The following is a 22104-nucleotide window of genomic DNA, read 5'->3' on the forward strand; positions in this document are numbered from 1 at the left end:
TTATCATGGACGTCCGCAGGATTTTTTTCTAGGGAGGGGCAAGGAAGGTATTTTTTTCCAGGGGGGGGGCAAACAAGGCACATTTTCCTCAATAATAGTATTGTTCCCTCAAAAAACATTACTTAAATTTGAATTTATCATATTCATACAATAATTAATAAATATTGTTGTGGCTGAAATGAAATTATATGTCAAAAATATATAAATTTTGGTTGACTTTCATTTTCCAGGGGGGGCCACGGCCCCCCTTTCCGCACGCCCATGGTTGTTATTGTCCCTGTCCTATCAGTTAATTACGGCTAAATAAACTTCACATTACACAACAGCAAATCACAAGCATTTTGCTTAGTTAATTTTGGTTCTTGTCAACTCTTCGTGGAAGGAGGGTCGGGCTCCCTTCACCCTGGCGTTCATGCTGTCAAGCTGCACATTTTCTTTGAAGCAAGACGTTTAATTTGTGTTTATATATACATAGAACTAAGTACAAATATGTGCAATGGGATAGTTGAAGCGTTAAAAGAATCTGCCACAACACAATTAAAACGAGAACAAGCAATATTGTCTTCTAGGCTTCTAGTGTATCTTGAATTCTACAAGCCGATTTCCCAGATCAAAATGCGGAACGAGCATTCCTTCATTTCCTTGGAAACCGGTGCAAATGCCTTTTTAAGGAGCCTTTTCGCAGTAAACCGTACGCCGACGACCTTGGTTGCATGTACTTTTATTCCTCTTCTGGGAAATCCTCTTCCCCTCTTTTCCTCCCCTACAACTGGATCTGGTAGAAGGCGCATGGAAACACTTCGTAATGTGCGAGAAGCATTTTGTTTGATTTTTGTTATATAGCGTCTCTTTTCTTCCACTTTTGGCTAATCGTGACGATGAGGATAACTGGTGATATGATGTAATTGACGAAGGGACACTCACAAAGGACACTCAGACCTATCGGACCTGGGACTCCTGGCGGCGTAGCGCACTGTGATAACCACTCCGCCATGGGCATCCGGAAGGGGGCAAAAGGAGCCACGGCCCCTGGAAAATTTGTTACCATAAACTTATTTATTATACATATACAGGGTGTACCAAAAGTCCCATTATCCCCCCACTTTGAATTGTAGACAAAACTGCAAAATGTTATTTTAACAGCATGCGTATGATGAGAGGATGGTATACCATTAGATCAGACCAATGGCCACCATTTACTCCAGAGTATCTGTGTGCAAACCGCCATTTTCATGGCACAGTATTATTCGCCTCCAGGTGCGATGTGAAATCTTCCGTAACACGGCTGGCGTGAGGGAAGCAAACGCACTGCGAACAGCTTCTTGAAGTTCCCCAGTTGTCTGATAACGATTATGGGCGACTTTCTGTTTGATGTGTCCCCATAGCGCATTATCACAAGACGTCAGATTTGGACTTTGGGTTGGCTGGTAAACTTGACGATCCTCGTCCAATCCATTTGTTTCTGAACAAATCATTGAGGTATTCTCTTAAAATGGCCACCTGAAATGAAGATCTGACATCTTATGTTACGGAGGATTTCACATCGCACCTGGAGTCGAATAATACTGTGCCATGAAAATGGCGGTGTGCACACAGATCCTCTGGAGTAAATGGTAGTCATTGGCCTGATTTAATGGTATACAATCCTCTCATCATACGCATGCTGTTAAAATAACATTTTGCACGTTTGTCTACAATTCAAAAGGGGGGGGGGTAATGGGACTTTTGGTACACCCTGTATATATATATATATATATATATATATATATATATATATATATATATATATCATTTCAGTGTCAGTATTTTAATTATTGCAAGGGTCTTGCAGGAACACCATAACTTGAATCTGTAGCAGTGTTTTATTGAGGGGACAACACTATTATGCTTGGATATGTGCTTCGTTCCCCCTGGAATAAAACACCTTCCTTGCCTCTCCCTGGAAAGAGTCCTGCGGACGTCCATGCACTCTGTCATTAATTCTTGTCAATAATGAATCCAACTCAATTCGAAACACAGTGCAGGCATGGTTCGGATCTCACTATAAACTGTAGGTCCAGTCCCGATTAACCTATCTGTGCATAAAGTGGACTTCACACAACAAAGGAACAGGCATATCCAGGTAGGGTTTCGAACCTGGAATCTTCGGTGTGAAGACTGTGGGTCGACCGAGCTCGATCACAAGGGCGGCTATAAGGCAAAAAGTAGTGACTGGCTGGCTTCCTATCCAGGTGCGGGAGGATACATTTTTTTCTAGTTGCCACCTGCTATGCACATTGATGATGACGTCAAAGAGGAGATCGCTTTTTATTCTCATGTTCATTGAATATTTACTGTAAAGTCTAGTTGTCAAAAGAAGGGGAAGCCCCGGCCTAAATCCACGATTTATTTCCGATTCAGGACATGCTAACTCGGGAACTCTGAAAATTCCAATGAAAACAGTTCGATTTCAGGAACTGGTCTATACCAGTTGGATATTTCAGTGAAATGTCTTCCCCAACTGAGGACGTTTTACTAGTTGCCCTGGAGGAGGATGAATTGGCGTTTGAAAGAGTTGACATCAGGGTGCGAAATCACTGCAGATTGGATATATATAATGTCAATAAATATATGTCAATTATTAAAACATTACATTATATCATAAAATATATAATATATGGACTGTCCTTCATTCAAAATTCGATTGCAAATTGAAGATTTTAATATACCACCAATGCTATGAACAGTGATTTGCGTGACTAGGGAGAGGGGCTAAGATAAAGAGACATGAAGAAGATAATGCTTCCCACATAAAATTCACATCTAAATGCTATTACGTGTTTTATTAATATATTTATACTTTGCGGTAGCTGACGAAAGGCAGTGAGAAATGGAGAAGTAAGTCGGACTAATTTCTGTGTTCTGAGGATTGCTGGGTTCAGTCCAGTGTCCTTACAGATGAGGCTCTTTGTTGTTCGTTCTTTGTGTGTGTTTACTAATATATTATTCCCGTAAAGTATATTCTACTTCAAAAATATTTATCTTTGTTGTTAGAACAAAAACTCTCCCCCCGGAATAGCTTGGTGGGGGAAATTTTAGGATAAAATCATTGGGGGGAGAATTCTCCCTGCCCCCCCGGGATTTCGCACCCTGGTTGACATTACGCACACCTGTGTAACTGCTAACCTAACCTACAAGCAAAAGATCTACAATATACTTAAACTGTATTTTAGGAAAGAAGGAACTCCCCGTAAAGCATAGTACTATTTCTGCAAATGGATATACTATATGTAGTATTTCAGGATAACGTGCAGTAACGATAAGAACCTCTAAAAAACCGGTCCTTACCTCTCCCCCTTCCCTCCCGACGCCACGGTTCCTGAATTAGGAACATTCCACTTGAAAATATCGGTTCCTGAATTGGGAACATTCCACTTGAAAATATCGGTTCCTGAATTGGGAACATTCCACTTGAAAATATCGGTTCCTGAATTGGGAACATTCCACTTGAAAATATCGGTTCCTGAATTGGGAACATTCCACTTGAAAATATCGGTTCCTGAATTGGGAACTTTCGACACAGTTCCTGAGTTGGGACATCACCGAACCCACCTGTGCTGAAACCCATACAAAAAGGCACAAAACACACTTTTCACTTTTGAAACATGGTCTCTCTTTTGAAACACTTATACGCACTAATGACCAAATTATATGGAACGTACATGTAATGACTGTATCAACCTGAAACGTACTTCTGTAGTGGAAGCATACGAATCTGATGACCAGGGGTGCCCATCCCCCCAAAATCATGTCATGCGTCCCCCCCAAATCATATCATTGGCGCCCTCAAATCATATCGTAATCCCCACAAAGTATTTAATTACGACAGCGTGTCTACCGAAAGTACCTTTTTCCTCAGCTTTACTGAACACTATACTTGATCTGCCCATCCTCCATAAACAGGGGTGCCCATCACTCAAGACCGTCCCTAAAATCGTTCATCATAATCCCCAAAATAGTTTGGATGAATACGTAATAATTGATGTGTAATGAAATACCATGTTAAACTGTCCATATTTTTTAATTGTTCGATCTTAGAAAAATACTTAAAGCTAGCACATTGATTGGTTAAATGTAGTAAATTAAATTATGTAAATATGCATATAAATAGTGTTTGTGAGTGGGTTTATAAAACTCACAATTTGAGTGTTTAATACAAATTGTTACACAACTTAAGATAAAGATAGAAACTTCAACCTTGGCAAACCAAATAGCATGTATTGTATTCAAGTATTGTTTCGGGAGACATTGCAGAACCCTAACTAGACATTCTTAAGCTCAGGGCAATAACATAATACGGTTTCTCTCTCAAAGAACTCACCACCCACATTTTCTTGGGGTAAAAATATTTTATTAATTCATAACAATAATTACGTGCAAATGTAACTTGTTACAATTTTCCTGTGACAAGAAGTTAGAAATGCGGATTTGATATATATTTTTCTTCCAAATGATGCATCTACTCTAAATAAAGCAGCACACTAACACTAAGCATTATATGTTAAGCAGTGATGTTATTAATGAATATCGAGAACATCGCTTATGTCTTATAATGCAGCTGTAGTATAAAACTTCACATTCAATTCAGTAATGCGCCAAACACGCATCCACGCAGTAGATCATTGCGAGCGAAGCCAGCAAGAAAATTTTTACATCCATTTCTTTGCAGGCTTTCAAGAATATTAATTTTATAGGATGTCAATACTTTTCCAGCTTCTCCTTTGGCACGTTCGGGGTCGAAAACCATATCGCTAAATACAGTGTCCAAAATTTAATGTTCGTATTCTCTCTCCAATATAGAAATCCCTTGGCAATCTAAGATTTAACACTTTATCAAGAGCTTCCTATCTCCCACCTTTCAATTTAATACTCAATTCTCCCACCAAAATTTACATGCCAATTTTAGACTTACTGTTGATATTGAAGAGTGCATATTGCCTCCTCCAAAAAAATAATTCTGTACCCACCAGAATTTTCGCAACAGTATAAGAACAATAGTAATACACAAGAATTGGATAACACCCTCAATTTAATGCTCAATCCCCCTCTAACTAAAATGTCCGCCATAATCTAAGACCTAGAGTTGGATACTGTCCCCCCCTAACGTTTAATTCAGAATCCTCCCCCCCCAGAACCCACGTGTCAGTAAAGGCCTGATATGTAAGAGTTGGATATTTCTCTCCCCCCCCGATAATACCCTTAAACACTTTCTTTATAATGGATTAAATATGGTGCATATAAGGTGTAAAAGTTTTACATATATTTTGGAAAAATATATAAATGATGAATTTTATATTATTTGAAGGGGAAAACCCCCTAAAAATCTCGATGACGCAACCTGCGCCTTAACCCCCCCCCCCCTGTGGCCACCCCTGCTGAACAAAGTAGGCATTTACGCCAATATCCGGACTCAACTGATAACCAGCAAGGAATCCTGTCAACACACACACGCACCTTATCTCATAAGAGGGTTTTGTAACACAAAATAATGACTGGTATCATTTGCAGTAATTTATCCACAACCTTTCACACACGCCCATAAAAATTGTTCACAAAGGCATTTTGGATGCAGCCTGGAATTGAATCCTGTTGGATAATCTTCTCGAAGTGGGGGAAGGTTACAAGGGTATACATATTCCTAAGAATACATTATTTAATCTCCCTTGTAAATATGATAAATTGGAGTTGCATTCCTCTGGTTCTCACACGACGAAACATCGGAATAGTTAATTAAATTTAGAATTAATTTAACGATGCGTATTAGCAGCGAAAAATAATAACATGTGCTAAAAATATGGGACATTTCGCAGAACGTCTGGTAGCTTTACCGCGCCCCCATCTAAACAATTGTTAATGTTTACAAGTAGTGTTCAACAGGATCTAGACACAAAGATAAGAGTAATTGTTCTTCAGACAGCGTTTACCTTGGGTTCTTGAATGAACATTGTGCATTGTTTGCTGGCAGTCCGCCAGACGCCACGCGACGCGAGGCTTGCAACAGTTCCTTCGGGCAGGCGATCAACATTCCATTCCTTGACCTCCAGCTTCTGCTCCTGTTGCAAGCTGCCACCACGAACGTGACTCCATTCCTGGTTCACATTTCCAAACCTCACATTGTTGTGCTTATCTTTTGGATCATCAGCAATGTCATGTGGAGACATCTTTCAGCACTATCCGAAAGTGAAACATTCTAGCCTCGTCTAAGTTAGCTACAGTTTTTGACTGCACTCTCGAAAGTGCAACACCGAGCCGCCTATACTTCGTCGACTTGGTGTCACGTAGTGTACCGCACCGTTTGAAATGAAATGAAATTGTGTGAAATATATAATTTTTAGGTGGACATTTATTTTCCAGGGGAGGGGCGTGGCCCACCCTTCCGGACGTCCATGCACGTGGTGCGTGCTAACTAATCAAATGAACGTTTAATAGGCATTTGTTTGAATCTTCTGAACTTGAGCACCGCTTATCAGCTACCTGGTTGAACGTCAATTCCTTGCACCAGCCTGACACCGGAATACACCTGTACTACAGCTAGTGTCAAGAAGTGCAGTGAACTACACGATGCTACTAACTAGAGACCCCGGTCTTTTTTTCATTTGTTGCAGGACCTCGATAAAGATATAGGATCCAAATCCAAATTCTAAATAATCCAATACATAGTTTATGACGGCATAATTCCGACATTTGGAAAATTTCCCCATGTTTTTGCTGACCACTTATTTTATTTCATGGAAAACCTTGAAAATGTCAACCAAATTTGAAATAATTCAGAGTACACTGGTTTTTAGAGTTTTGACGCTGTAAATTTTGATATTTAACGGTGAAGAAAAGCTCTTTCTTCTCTGGGGCAATTAGAACGACTTTCTAAATCTGGAAGACATTTCACTGAAATATCCAACTGGTATAATACAGTTCCTGAAATTTCACAGTTTTCATTGGAACTTTCATAGTTCCTGAAATGGGAAACCCTAAATGTAATTTCTCTACATTTTTTTTTCAAAAGAATTCCACTTTTAGTTAATGCTTTGTTAGTTTCGAATTGTGTCAAGATGATCATGCAATACAGCGAGGTACGTGTTTAAATGCTGCTGCTGCATATCTTGACACGAACCTCTGGCGTACGCTAGCAGCATCATGACGAAACATCACTCCACTCGCTAATTGCAGGAGCTGGGGTGATAATCTGACGCTTCATCGTCATGAAATCACTTCTCACACGTATATGATCGTTGGGAAAGCTATGACACATGAGTTAACGTGAGCTTTGATGGCGTAGGTTAACGAAACTGCCATTTCTCAGGAGGATGAAAATACGACAGCGGATGTGGTCCATTTTCACATGTTCCCTAATTACTTTCTCAATTATTTTCTTCAAGAAAGACATGCTGCTGTCCTCGATATACAGGGTGTTTCCGGGCTGATGATACAATCTTTCAGGGATGATAGAGAAGGGCACATGTATCAATTTGAGATAAGGAACCCTGGTCTGGAAACGACTTAGTCGAAAGTTATAAGCGAAAATCGGTGTATGAAGATGTAATACTTTTATTACCTGCACAAGTTTCAGAAGCTGCTACATCCACAACAGTTGTTCAAAGTGGCGTCCCCACTTGATTTCTTCTTGTGGGGTCATGTGAAAAGTCTTGTGTACGAGACACCTGTCGAGACTGAAGGGGATCTCCTGGCAAGATTTCTCGCTGCCTGTGACATTGTTCGAACGACCCCAGAGTTGTTCCAACGGGTACGCCAGAACTTTGTGCGACGATGTCATGCTGCAGCGAAGCTGGGGGACGCCACTTTGAAGAACTGTTGTGAATGTAGCAGCATGTGAAACTTGGGCAGGTAATAAAAGTATTAAATCTTCACACACCGATTTTCACTGATAACTTTCGATTAAGTCGTTTCCGGACCAGAGTTCCTTATCTCAAATTGATACATGTGCACTTCTCCATCAGCCCGGAAACACCCTGTATAGTTAAAATGAAGTTTGTCTTCTGCTGCTCAGGAAAATAACTATTTGGTCCGAAGAACCAAAGAAATGGCGCCAGCAACTAGGATACGAAAATTCATTTGTTACTTAATAAATAACGCGTTGATACAACGATTTAGTCAATGTTGACTGTTATTTTAAACTTTTTAAAACCAACTGTCTTCTGTAGTATACATCACGTATGTATGAGTGTGATTGTATTATGACCATCACTAAACGGCGTATCTAATATTTTTTTCTTCCTAATTCTTTCCAGATTACATCCACGATCTGAGGTATCAGAAGAAGGAAATGGCCGATTTACAAAGTAAGTATCTAACCTCACAGGCAAACGAGAGCGATATGTTCTTAAAGCATAGCGCTGAAAGCCACTCTAGGGCTCGGAAGTTCTTCTCTTCTTCTTCTTTATTTTATGGCTCACACCGCGTTTGCAGTTTCTAGCCAAAGTTGCCGAGTTCAGGTTCTATTGTTAATATGTTAATATCTATGTTCCAAACTGTTTTTCAATATCATTCACTTGCTTCGAAACACTAATGTTTGTTAATCGGCTCGGAAGTTAAGGAGTTGAAAATTCTTAAAAAATGACCTATTTTCAAATGACCGACAAATTAAAGAAAATCCTATGAAGTCACTTTTCGATATTGTTGAATTCTTGAATTTTTCATAAATGACAAAAAAAAGTCAAGGTACTTGTGAAAATTCTTGATTAATTGGATACAAATACATCTGGATGTGTGGTGCTTTAAATTAGAAAAGCCCTGCAGTATTAGTGTTTTTTTAATTTTATTTATTTAGACTTGAAGGTTACATGCAATACATCTTAAGGTTTTATGTCCCACCTCTCTTCGAAAGTTGAAGAAAAAGGATTTCCACTGAACAATTTTCAGTGAAGTAAATTCAACTAAAATGCACCAAACGCAAAATTGCAAATCACTGAAAAAATACCAATAAGCGAACAAAGAACACACTAATAATTTTCTATCATTAACATATAATAACAGTACTACTGTATTTCTACTATTTAATCAATGTTATGTGAATAACCTGATCCCTCTGCAAATACTTCTGGTCTAAAAAAGAACATCAAGTAATGAATTTGCTTTTACATCGCTTTTCTGCCACTTTTAGCTAATTGCGAATTTGAGAATGAAGGGTGAAAGATGCAACAAGGAACGGGCAATCATAACATACATGAACAAAATAGGAACACAAATTTCATGGAGTATTTTACAGGCTGTGAGTCCAGTCGCCAGAGAGTCGTTTGCGTGCTGGAATGCAGTTTCCAGATTATAATTATATAATTTCATTATAAAGAAAAGTTGACGGTAACAGTTCGATCTCGGCCGAACGCATTTCCTCATTTTTACAGAAGAAACTACTTACGGAAATGAGTTTCTGTGGCATTTTGAAAGTTCGTGGAGGTATTTTCTTTCATCGTGGAATCTATTTCACGTGGAAAATATATCTCCGATGCACAATTGCCGTTGTTTTTATTTGCTGCCTCTACGTGAACCGGATGTAACTGTTAACCTAACCTAACCTATGTTAACGTAACCTAACCAAACCTAACCTAACGGAAAAAAATACAAAATCAGTAACACGAAAGGTTTTTTTCGGTTAAGAAGGTTGGAAACACTGCATACCCACTGATGATCCACAACGCTACCCAAGCCGTGCCCGCCATATTGTGTGTTACGCAAACGAAAAAAAGGAAGAACAATAATTACTCTTATTGTGAAAAATTGAGATTATTTTCGTGACAAAAGCAAAATCCCACCTTAAACAATCTTTCGCAATGCAGAATAGATAAGTACGAATGTTAAAAATGACGAAATAAACGAGGAGAGGTGTTCGGCCGAGATCGAACAAGTACTAATAAATGACTTTTGGCACATTTTCAAAAGTCTTTCTTTTTAGATGTTAAAGTATTCATAAAATAACGGAACGAATGAAGCTAGTTTGTTTCTGAGCTTACGTGAACGGTAAACAAATGGAAAATGAAAAATTGCCAAACCAACGAGAAAGTGCTCTCAACTTAATTGATTAAATATTAAAACCACGTTTGCCTTTTTAAAATGGCAGTGTGCTATATTCTATATAAATTATCATTGTGCCCTTCAATACAAAACGTCCTCACACCGCTGATTCTGCAGACATTTTTGAAGGCTAGCTTTGATCACTTCATCCAGGTGGTGTTCCGAGCACGCAAGCCACAGATAAAAAAGGAACATCGTGCAATTTGTAAATGAGGCACAACTAGCGCGCTCTAGTATCGAGGATGAAAGATAAACATACCGTTCGTGAGTCACAGTCGTAAACCAGGTCACCGAGTTAGTCCTTGGTGCTTGCATGATAATTATATTTTACGTTTCCCTTGTCGTGTGCGGAAACTAGACATGTTTCACGACAGATTACTTATGTAAGAGCGACTATAATCATATCTTGAAAGAGTAGGATGTAGACATTAGAGTTGTGACGGAACCAGATTGTGATAATTAATGTAGTTCCAATAATGCTGTTTTGTACGGCAGCAACTTAGAACTGTGTTGGACGTTACATTATCCACAGGAAGTTTGTTCATGCTCAAAGATCAGAAATGTTCAACGAGCATTAGAAAAGTGACTTGTTAGCAGTGATCGAATTGGGCCTGTATGGCATACCGGTAGTAAATTAAGATGCCGAAAAGCATACCGACAGTAAATTTTTTAACGTTGCACTTATTTATTGGAGCTGATCTCACAAGTAGCTATGCAATGGCCAACACTATTCGCTCATTCATCTCTCTCTTTCTTGCACGTTTAAGTTGTATCGTACAGCACTCTGCACTTTTCCCCCACCATGACGTCCCTATCCAAGCGCTCCTTCTCGATCATATGTCATGAGAAACGCAACAGTAGCGCCGAGAATGTGCTAAAATGCATATGCATACATGAGATTCACAGGATTCACTCACAATTTTTTAAAAAATCAAACATTTAATTTAATACACTTGTAATAGGCCTAATAAGGAGTTTTTTAAATTTTTGGCTAATCATATTTGTCAAGTACACATCTCATCGCTTTGCATAAATACCTAAATATTAATGAACTGAACACGAATGCACTTTTTTTTAAATGGAGAAACTAACAAAAACAGCCAACACTCGGAAACCACAGACAAAAAACTCCCCTTTTCAAACTCACAGATTATCTTCACATGGCCAAACTTTGCTCTGATTGACTGTTCCACAGAATCCAGTCGAGGAAAGCCAATTAGAACATGTCCTATTCCTCCAAACCAGTCAAGCAGCAGCCAGGCAGCCATCACATCCGGGCAGGTAGCCAGTTCAGCGCCAACTAACTGGTATTCAGTCCCGTCTGATTCAGCCTTTAGTGAGTGGTTATTATTTATTAGTTATTACAATTCATGCGTGGCACAAATAAAAAGAAGCGCAATTTGTGGAGATAAGAAGAGAGAGAATGAGAATCGATGAATTATTTAAGAATTTACGAACCGCCACGCCACGAAATTTCACGCCCTGCTCTTTTGAAGAGCTACAATTCGTTTTGGCATATTAAAAATTGTCATTGTGCAAAAGTGATGTTAAAGAAAATTATAACTCGTCGTGGTTATTTTCCTTTACTGTCACGACGCGATGTGAGATAATTCCAACCTGCCATAGGATTATTTAGGCTAGGCCTTAAAATAATTAGGTCGGGTGAGGGTAGGTTGGGTTTGGTGACACTAGGTGTAGTGCAGGTGCATTCTAGTGTCAGACCAGTGCAAGGAAACTTGTGTAGAACCCCCCGCGTAAATTCTGCCTTCTACTTACGTTACCTTTATGATTTTATGAAGAAAAGTTCATAAACATTGTCCCGAAGTACAGAAACTAGGGAGTGAACAATGTAGTTTATTTTGTTTTTTATAAAAATGTTCACAGTTGAAAAATCGAAATATATCGGGAAGCTAGCGTTAACGCGACAAATTTGTTATTTTTTAAATTGTATAATTGTTGATCACATCTTAAGATTTATATGAACTAAGAAATTAAAACAATTTAGTCCACCCTTGGTAGCTCATTGCAAAGATGAGAGATGCTCCATGACTCGGGGTATATGGCGATCTCATGGCTTGATTGATTTGGTGATTTTAAGTCCACTTCATGCACACATAGGCTAATCGGGACTGGACCTAACAGTTTAAAGTGGGATCCGAACCAATATGTGCCTCCACCGAGAATCGAACCCGGGACCCCTCGATTACAAGGCGACGACGCTACCACTGCGGCATCATGGGAGTGCGCGATCTCAAGACATCAGACAATGGTTTAATCTCTGCGAGAGATGGACGATTTAACAAAGAACAAAGATCATAAGACAAAGCTAATAGCATTGAAATTGTAGAATTCACCTGTAATCTTATTCGTGAATCTACTCAAACATCTTTGTCACATTCTCTACCTGTCCTGACAATTTTTGTTCTATTAGGTTTGATTGATTTGATTGTTATTTCGCATTTCTGCCACTCTTGGCTAATCGCGAAGATGAGGATGAGTGATGATACGATTATCATTGTTTCTTTCCGGTTTAGAATGCCTTATGTTGTATTAGGTTTGAATTGATTGATTGATTGAATTGTTGTTTTAAGTCCACTTTATGCACAGAAAGGCTAATCGGGACTGGACCTGCAGTTTAAAGTCTAATCCGAACCACTATGTGCCTCCACCGGGTATCGAACCCGGTACCCCTTAATTACAAGGTGACGACGCTACCGCTGCGCCATCGGGGAGGCCCTTTGTTCTATTAGGAATGTAATACGAAGCAACTAGTTCTGCTACCCGTGTCTCAGAAATACTCCAGAGTTACCATTGGAGTCTCGAATTTCAACAACGTCAAGGCAAGATAATAATAAGCATTACGTTTCAACATGATACCCTGAATTCCACACACGTTCTGACGTATATGTTTACTTTTCGCTTGTGCGACATGTTCAACGCAATTCCCCGCCAGCCTTTGACGCAATAAAAAAAAAGAAACAAACTTACGTCAGCTGAGTCAGTGTGTGCCATGTCCTTCAGAATGGCCTATCAGCAATTTCAGAACCAGTTCTTCAAAACATTGTATTCTTCATCGCCAGAATCGTATACTACGACCCCGCCCCCTCACTTCTCTCTTAAGGACCTTGGAGTGTTTAAGAAACACGGAACATGATTATTTATCTTTGCACGTACAACGTAAAGTCACTTAACGTGCATTGTTGCATCCTTTATTATAACATAATACACCATACTGAGATCGACTTCTTGATTAGTTGACTTTTCTATGGTATGGAGCAGAGGCATGTTACCACAGGTAACACCAAAATATCAAGAATTAAAAAGTTGTTTCAATAAAATGACAACATTGTTAAATACGTTAATGAACACCGTTGCCGTCGAGTAGATATTGCCTAGGACATTTTTTCTGCAGCCGACAGAAGCGAAGAGGGAGGCCGTTCCGCTACCCTGAAGAGGCAACAAGGGAGAAGAGGGCGCCAATGCAAGGAAAGAGCGGGGAAGCACTTTGGGGCATAGTGTGCTATGGGGTTATTCATATGCCTGTTAAGGGGCCCTGTTGCCGTTCGTACCTACCGGTTTAGCCAGTGTTGTCACAGCGGATTGGCAGAAAAGAGCTAAATCCCGCCTAAAATAAGAATACCATTTCTGTGAAGCAACTAGAGGTAGACTGCAGAGCCAAGGCTGGATTGAACTACAACTCACAACAGTTAGGTAATAGACGAAAATATAGTTCCTTGGCGTGATTCGTGATTTGGACAAACCTTGCTCCAAATACTAAGTTGGCAACAGTAGTACGTACAGCTGGGCTTCCCTTCCACAAAGGAGCGGAGTTCTGTCGTCTGCTCAGCGCTCACCACACAAACGTCAAACTGACCCGAGAAAAGTGTGGTTCTTCTTCTTCCCCTTCGCACCTCATTGCAAAGAAACGGAGACAGATGAATAATTGACAAGGATCGACCACTATTCATTGGATTTCGTGGTAACTGTCTCATGAGTGGTAGTTCATTCTAGGAGTGTTTGTGACTAAATCACTGTGCTGATTGCAAAACAAGACCGAAAAGAACAAATATCTAGCTCGAAGACATGTTTTCTTTACCGGGGCGGGGTTATAAGATCTAGCAGGCATAATTGTCGTACTAATAGCCGGTAACACTTTTGAAAAGTCACGCCACGCCACTGGTGTGGAGATAATATGCTCATTATTTCAATGTGAATTAGTTTCAAGAACAACATTAAGTAACAAGACATGTAGTAATCAAGGTGTATTGATTTAAATCAGGTTAATTTAAATAAATAATTTATAGAATAATGTACACGACGATTTTGTAGATATCAGAATCACTTTTGGTGAAAGTATTTACATTAATCTCGTAATCATTTAATGGTGTTTATTATGCTCTAAGAAATTAAAAGAAAGGAAATAAAATACATGTACTCATGCGGTGAAGCTCATATGAAAGAAAATGTAAGCACATATTTATCTTGATTTAAAATTCAATATTTTTTATGGGCAAAAATAGCAAAAAATTTGTGTAGAAAAATGTTCAAAATACTAATCATGTTAATCCATATATCGGGTGGGCTGAAAAGTTCGTAGGCTGACTCATAGATGGCGTTACTAGAATTAAATCCATGTGATTTTTACTTAGTACTAACCTTCAAAAGATACGTGTATCAATTTCACAGCTGCCGGATAATTAGTTCGTGAAATATAGCATTGTGAGTGAAGCAGCTTTTGTTATTGTGAAAAAATGGATAAAAAATAATTTCGTGTGTTAATAAAGCATTGCTTTTTGGCGAAAAAAAAATACTGTTGAAGCCAAGGCTTGGCTTGATAAACATTATTCGGACTCTGCACCAGGAAAATCAACCGTTGAGAAGTGGTTTGCTAAATTTAAACGAGGCGAAATGAGCATCGAAGACGATGCACGCAGTGGACGCCCCAAAGAGGCTGTTACCGACGAAAACATAAAAAAAGTACACAAAATAATTTTAAATGATCGTAAAGTGAAGTTGATCGAGATAGCTGAGACTTTAAAAATATCAAAGGATCGTGTTGGACATATTGTGCATGAATATTTGAACATGCGAAAGCTGTGTGCAAAATGGGTGCCGCGCGTGCTCACAATCGATCAAAAGCAACAACGTTTTGATGATTCGGAGCAATGTTTAGCGATATTCAACCGTAATAAACACGAATTTTTCCGTCAATATATTACAATGGATGAAACATGGCTCCATAACTACACTCCAGAGTCCAATCGGCAGTCAGCCGAGTGGACTGCACGTGATGAACCGAATCCAAACCGTGGAAAGACGCAACAGTCGGCTGGCAAGGTTATGGCATCAGTATTCTGGGATGCGCATGGTATTATATTCATCGATTACCTCAAAAAGGGCCAGACCATCAACAGCGATTATTACATAGCGTTGTTGGAGCGTTTAAAGGATGAAATCACGAAAAAACGGCCCCATTTGAAGAAGAAAAAAGTGCTGTTTCATCAAGACAATGCACCGTGTCACAAATCAATGAAAACGATGGCAAAATTATATGAATTAGACTACGAATTGCTTCCCCATCCACCATATTCTCCAGATCTGGCCCCCAGTGACTTTTTCCTGTTTGCAGACCTTAAAAGAATGCTCGCTGGAAAGAAATTTAGCACTGATGAAGAGGTAATCGCCGAAACTGAGGCCTATTTTGAGGCTAAAGAGAAATCGTACTATAAAAATGGCATCGAAAAATTGTATGACCGCTATAATCGTTGTATCGCCCTCGAAGGCAACTATATTGAATAATAAAATCGAATTTTGTCAAAAAAATATTTTTTACTATGTTAGCCTACGAACTTTTCAGCCCAACTGTTATAGTGTCATTATCATTAAACTGTAAATAAACATGGCAACTGAAATTTTTCACACTACCAATAAAAAATCTTCAAAATTCTGCTTCAAAGAAATTTAAGTAATATTTAAATTATAATTTTAGAGTACCGGGTGGCCAGAATTAAAGTTACCCAACTCAGAGCCCTCTGTAGCCTGTTTGAGGCATCGTAGAACTCTGAAATTTGGTGAATCCACTATGCACACCATGGGTAAGAGGATGGCGATAAAAAATAGATAGTTCAATTTTCCGCCACCAGGTTGAAATGTGACGCTATACTTCCATGATTGGTTGTAATAATGACGTAAACTGCTCCAATTGGTTATGGATTTGCCTTTATCTTGCAATCTTGCAATAAACGAGAGATTATTTTCTCGCAACTTCCAGCCACTAACAAATGTCTTTGTAATTAATAACTCAGCTAAATCAATTAACTTAATTATTTGTACAACCCACCATGAAAGTACAGCGCCACATTTCAACCTGGTGGCAGAAAATTGAACTATTTTTTTATCGCCATCCTCTTTCCCATGGTCAGCGTAGTGGATTCACCAAATTTCAGAGTTGTACGATGTCTCAAACAGGCTACAGAGGGCTCTGAGTTGGGTAACTTTAATTCTGGCCACCCGGTACATCAAGAATGTTTTATTTTCACTCGAAGAAAAGTTGCTAAAATTATTATAGTTTCATTAACACACTCAACAAACATTTCCATAGTAGGTACAGTATCAGAAACAGAAAAATGTATATACATATATTTTCTTTTATTTCTTTAATCAAACTGTTCAAATATTTTGCAGGGGACTTTACTAGAATAAAACTTTCTGTAAAAACATATATCTATATATATGGTGCCAAAAACCACACAAGCAATTTTAAGCGTGTATTTCTAAAAAAAGAATTAAAAAATCGATTTAAAATTAAAAAAAATCAGATTTAAATTTAAAAATCAACAAGAATTTTTTTTTTGAAAAAAATCGTGATTTTTGTCTACCCTGGTAGTAATATATAATTGCGAATCATGGGCACTCAAAAGAAGTTATTATTCATAAACTAACAATGCGTGAAACAGTGGCGTACCCAGGATTTTCGAAAAGGGGGGGGGGAGTACGCATACTTTTTTTTTTTAGAAGTCTGCCATCATTTTGCAATTTTCCCCACCTTTTACTTTTTTTTATAGGAATAATGGGCCAAAGGGAGGGTTATGACCTCCTCCCTTAGTCAAGCTACTGATTTGAAACGAAAATGCAGATGAAAATATGTGGCCATTCCAAGCGGAATAGTCTAACGATTGATTGATTGATTTTTATGGTCTTAGCACTTATTTTTGCCCGTCACGCAATACGGAGATAAGCGCCTAAACTGAACCAAAATTAGAAAATAAATGTGTTAAAAACATACTCAGTTTCTAAAACTAATTCATTCATCAAGAACTGAAACTCTACTGTCTCTAAGGAACGAAGGCCGTGTCCGAAAGGTGGAAGACCGTACTTGAAGCGAGCATCCTCCGAGTATGGTCTTGGAGTGCGGTCTTCAAGTCGTGGACTGGAAGTGTTGTCTTTCGAATTGCACTTCGACTGCAGCGCCAAATACGATCAGTAGATACAACTGAGGACACGTTGTTTTCCCCACGTTTTAAACACTTGTTTTTCACAATAGATATCACATAGCATTTTCAAATGTTCTTACACATACATTTCTACACATTAGAAGCACTTTAACAAACAACTGACCCATAACGTATATTTAACCCGTCTTGCTGGCTTTCTATCTCCACGATTTTAAACAAGTGAACAACGAGTGTGGATATCACGTGACCTAGTCAACAACCAGCTGTGCTGCGAGCTGCGTACTTCTGTTCTTGGCGCTTTCGAACCGTACTAGGTGACGTCACTTCCGTTAAGACCATACTTCAAGCATCTATTTTGTACCTATCGGACAGAGCCAAAATCTTCTCATCTATTAAAAGCTGAGGCTGTATAGGGCCACTCAGCACACACAGGAAAGCAGGCCCCTACATCAGGGGCCCGTCAAGTATCTGAGCGACGCTCGCTGAGCAAGATTTTCGCTCGTTGAGCAGACAGATCATTTACTTGACGCTGTGTGCTCATTGATCAAAATATGTGTGGTGAATGTGACTGCGTCGAGTGGACAAGATTTTCGGTGTTTGAAATGCTGTTAATTATGGAATGGAAATATAATAGTTGATGTGAACAAAACTGTCGAAATTTTCATTTCCACACACTTGCACAACTTTCCAAAACTACGGTGTATATTTACATTTAATATTTATTATTTGGAATAAACAACACTATCATTTTAATTCAATTACAAAACTGGAATATTACATCACCTTCTGTTACTTGAACTTCCTCCCTAATTACGCTGTATCGCAAGCCGTTCATCATAAATATTTCTTCATTGGTCGCCTCTGGGGACGGGGAGGGGGGTGCGGGATCCCGAAAAGTCGGGAGCGGGATCGGGAAAAAAAATCCCGTCCGGATCCCGACTTCGGGAAATGACTCCCGACTTGTCTGGATGCCGAGCAGTCGGGAAATACCGAATGGTCATTTTAAAAAGTCGTTAATTCTCGACTTTTTCTGCATCTTAAATATATGGAACTTATCGGAAACGGTTAGTTTTTGTACCAGAAATGCAAAAACAATCACTTAAGGTGAAAATGACCTGTAGAATTCGAAATTTCCAGAACATTGCCCTTCCCGAATGTCGGGATTTAAAAAAAAAATCATGTCCCGATCCCGTCCTGACCCAAAAATATCTGTCCCGCACACCCGCCATCCTCACGCAGTTTTCCTCTTCTTCCCTTTGCCTCACGAGATCGTAACACAGAAACGCTATATTCTGTGGCTCAAACCTGTGGCGAGCAAGGTTCAAGTTCGCTCAGCGATCAAGTGAGCAGCGCTCGTGGAGCAACGCCTATTTGGCCGTCTAGTAGCCGAGCGATCACGTTGCTCGCTGATCGTTCAGATACTTGACGCGCCCCTGGCTGTGGGTCCAGGTGCCAGACCAGAGACTCGTTGGCCTGCAAGAGACAGTACCGAGGTGTACTACGTGAAAGTGAGGTTAACTCTTCTCAATTTTGTTTTAGTTAAAGCTACGGGCAAAAATAGCCTATGTGTTCACATGCCCATGATATCAAAATCAACAACCCAACATTAATAGTATTTTGCTAAGAATTTTTCTCATGTCGCCTGTAGTTTGTAATTATTATAATTGAAGTTCTTAAGGTTTATGTTAGTCTTAAAAATAGTGCAATTTATATGGCAGTCCAAAGTCAATAATAATACATTGGTGTCAAAATTGTGACATTCAGAGTAAATTTGACATGTCTGTTTTACAAGCAATTACCAGCTGAAAAATGGTAATGTGAAGTGCATCATGTTTCAAGTGTATACTAGTCATGGCTAAATCCCGATAAAATTTTATCCGGATATCGGATAATGTTCTATGTGGATTTCAAATATCCGGATTATCCGAATTGTCAGAATTGTGCGAATATCCAATATCAGCATTATCCGGACAGTTTTATTGTTTGTCCGTTTTACGGGATATCAACATATTCATTTATTAGTCTTTTTGGTAGGGATGTGCCGAAGCCGATTACAGATGTATGAAAATCGGCCGAAATTGACACATCGGCATCGGTATCGTAATCGGCAAAAATCCGATATTTAAACCGGTACAGATTATACTAGAGTTTTTACCTTCTAATGAGTTTTATATTCTAGTTTTGTAAGATTTATTGAAAATTTGGTTATGAGTCGTCATTATTGTAGAGTTTTTGTAATAAAATTATTGCAAACTAATTCAGAGGATCAACCTAACTATAAATCGGAAATAAAACAGTACATTGCTGAACCAGGATCTGCTGTTGTATTGGAAATTCAAAAATGAATATGAACCTGAAGCAAGTCCTGAGAAAATACTTGAGCATACCTGCTGCATCAGTATTCAGTGATTGAGTGTTCAGTGTTGCTGAAGAGATTTGAGATAAGAGAAGAAGTAGTTTACTTCCTGAAGTGCTTCCAAAACTCATTTTTCTGAAGTTGAATCTGGCAGAACAGGAATTCATTTTGCATTTCAAAGAACTGCTTGTGTACTAATGTTTAATCTCAGGAGAATCCATGTTCTTCTTAAAGGTTCACATAACATTTTGTAGATGCAAATGTACATTCGCATCTCTTGAGAATATATATGTATATACATATGATATGCAATAGAAATGTACATAGCAAATTTACTTTTGTCATGCTGAAAATAACATCCCATTTCTGTTTAATAATCTTATGTATCGGAATCGGTGAAATATCGGCATCGGTATCGGTTCCAAAAATTATCGGTGAGTACATCGGCATCGGTAAATTTTCAGCTTCGTCACATCCCTACTTTTTGGTATTTCACTGTACGGATTTTTTACAAATCCTTCATCAAATCTTTTTTATCCGTATATTCGGATTAGTCGTTGCATCCGAAACTTGAAATCCGGATATTCGTTATCCGGATTTTGTGGCCATCCCCAATTCTCCCGATATTGCAACCGAAACTTGAAATCAGGGTTGTTAAAGGTTCAGGAATTTTAAATAAATTCAATTCCGGTCCAGGAGAGAAAATCAGCAAGCGTAAATAGGTTCTGGACCGTAAATAACCTTTTCATGTTTAAAGTATTTCAATTCGGTCCAGGAACCTTTATTCCCGATCAATTTAAATACGGTCCAGGAACATTTTTTCAGGATGAATTTAAATACGGTCCGGGAACCTTTTTTTTGAACCAATTTAAATTCGGCCCAGTAACCTTTATTCCAGGATCAATTTAAATACAGTCCAGGAACCTTTTTTTCCGAATCTGTTTAAATAGGGTCCAAGTTCCGTATTGAAATGAAACAATACGCAACTTGGATCGAATACGGACCAGACGATAAACACTTGTGAGCATGAGACACTAATCCAGGTGCTGGCTGCCTCGAGAATCTAAAGTACAACGTAGAAATGGGCGAAACGCAAACGCTGCAGTCACGTTACCAATCTCCATGTAGCCCCATTCTCTCGCGCGCCTTCCTTCACTTGGTTGTAGCAGCATTGCCCGTCATCTGTTGTGATATCTGCTGGGAACACACCAGCCCCACGTTACCTCATCGACGGCTCCTATTGGCTGCGGTTCCTGGATCGGATGCCGGAGCAACACGTGACGGTTTGAACTCAATGTGACGCCATATAGTCCATTGCGTTATGTACAGTAACTCTTCGACAAGGGAGTTTTTGAATGTGGCCCACGAGAGAACAACAGCGTTTTGATTTATTCCCTGCGCTACGTTTTCTACAACCGCAGTGTGACATTCCAATGTAAAACGTACTCGCGGACATTTTTAGAAGGCAACTTTAATCGGTCAAGCCTAGTCTGTAATTGTAAATAAATTCCATCCCGGACTGGGAGAGAAAATCAGCAAACGTAAATGAGTTCTAGACAGTGTATAACGTTTCCATATTTAATGCATTTCAATTCCGTCCAGGAACCTTTTTTCCCGCATCAATTTAAATACGGTCCAGGAACCTTTTTTCAATATAACAATACGCAACCTGGACCTAATTTAAATTGTGCGAGAAAAAAGGTTCCGGTCCTGCAGCGGAACCCAATTGAACCCATTAGAATTTATGGGTTTCTGGCCCTTGAACAACCCTGCTTGAAATCCGCATATTCCTTATTCGGATTTTGTGGCCAACACTAAATGTATACTCTGCAAACAATACAGCATCATTAGAAGTTATAGCACTGCAAAATAACAAAGGGAAGTGCAAGCCAAGATATGTGTCTGTGTGTAGATTGCGCAATAGCTTTTGCGTTCGGTGTACGTGCTTTACCTCCTTCCAAGTGTTTTTTTAAGTGAAGGAAATACGATACGCCGCATGGTACTTTTTAAAAATTTGCATGCTCATATTCTGCATGCATTTGATAACGAAAACTCTTTTCTGCAATGGTCGTACGTAAATCACGTTTTGATGGCTTTTCACGGCCACCGGAAGTGACGCAACGTAAGCCTGGACGAGCTCTCTTTTTTGTTTCAACATCTTCCGAGAGCACGCCCACGCGCTGGATGGATCTCCAGTCTGGCAAGCACGAAGCACCGTCCACAAGAGAT

General features: G+C 39.2%; 1 protein-coding gene across 1 annotated transcript in view; it reads left to right on the forward strand.

Annotated features, from left to right (window-relative positions):
* grnd (grindelwald) overlaps positions 1 to 22104 on the forward strand; it is a 58390-nt gene that overhangs the window by 2497 nt on the left and 33789 nt on the right. Inside the window, exon 2 of the mRNA XM_083114432.1 lies at positions 8286 to 8336. Coding sequence (XP_082970558.1) covers positions 8286 to 8336 — 51 coding nt within the window. The remainder of the gene's footprint in view (positions 1 to 8285; positions 8337 to 22104) is intronic.

This window comes from Lepisma saccharinum, chromosome 29 (genome assembly GCF_977018435.1).
Source record: "Lepisma saccharinum chromosome 29, izLepSacc3.1, whole genome shotgun sequence".
Taxonomy (NCBI): Eukaryota; Metazoa; Arthropoda; class Insecta; order Zygentoma; family Lepismatidae; genus Lepisma; species Lepisma saccharinum.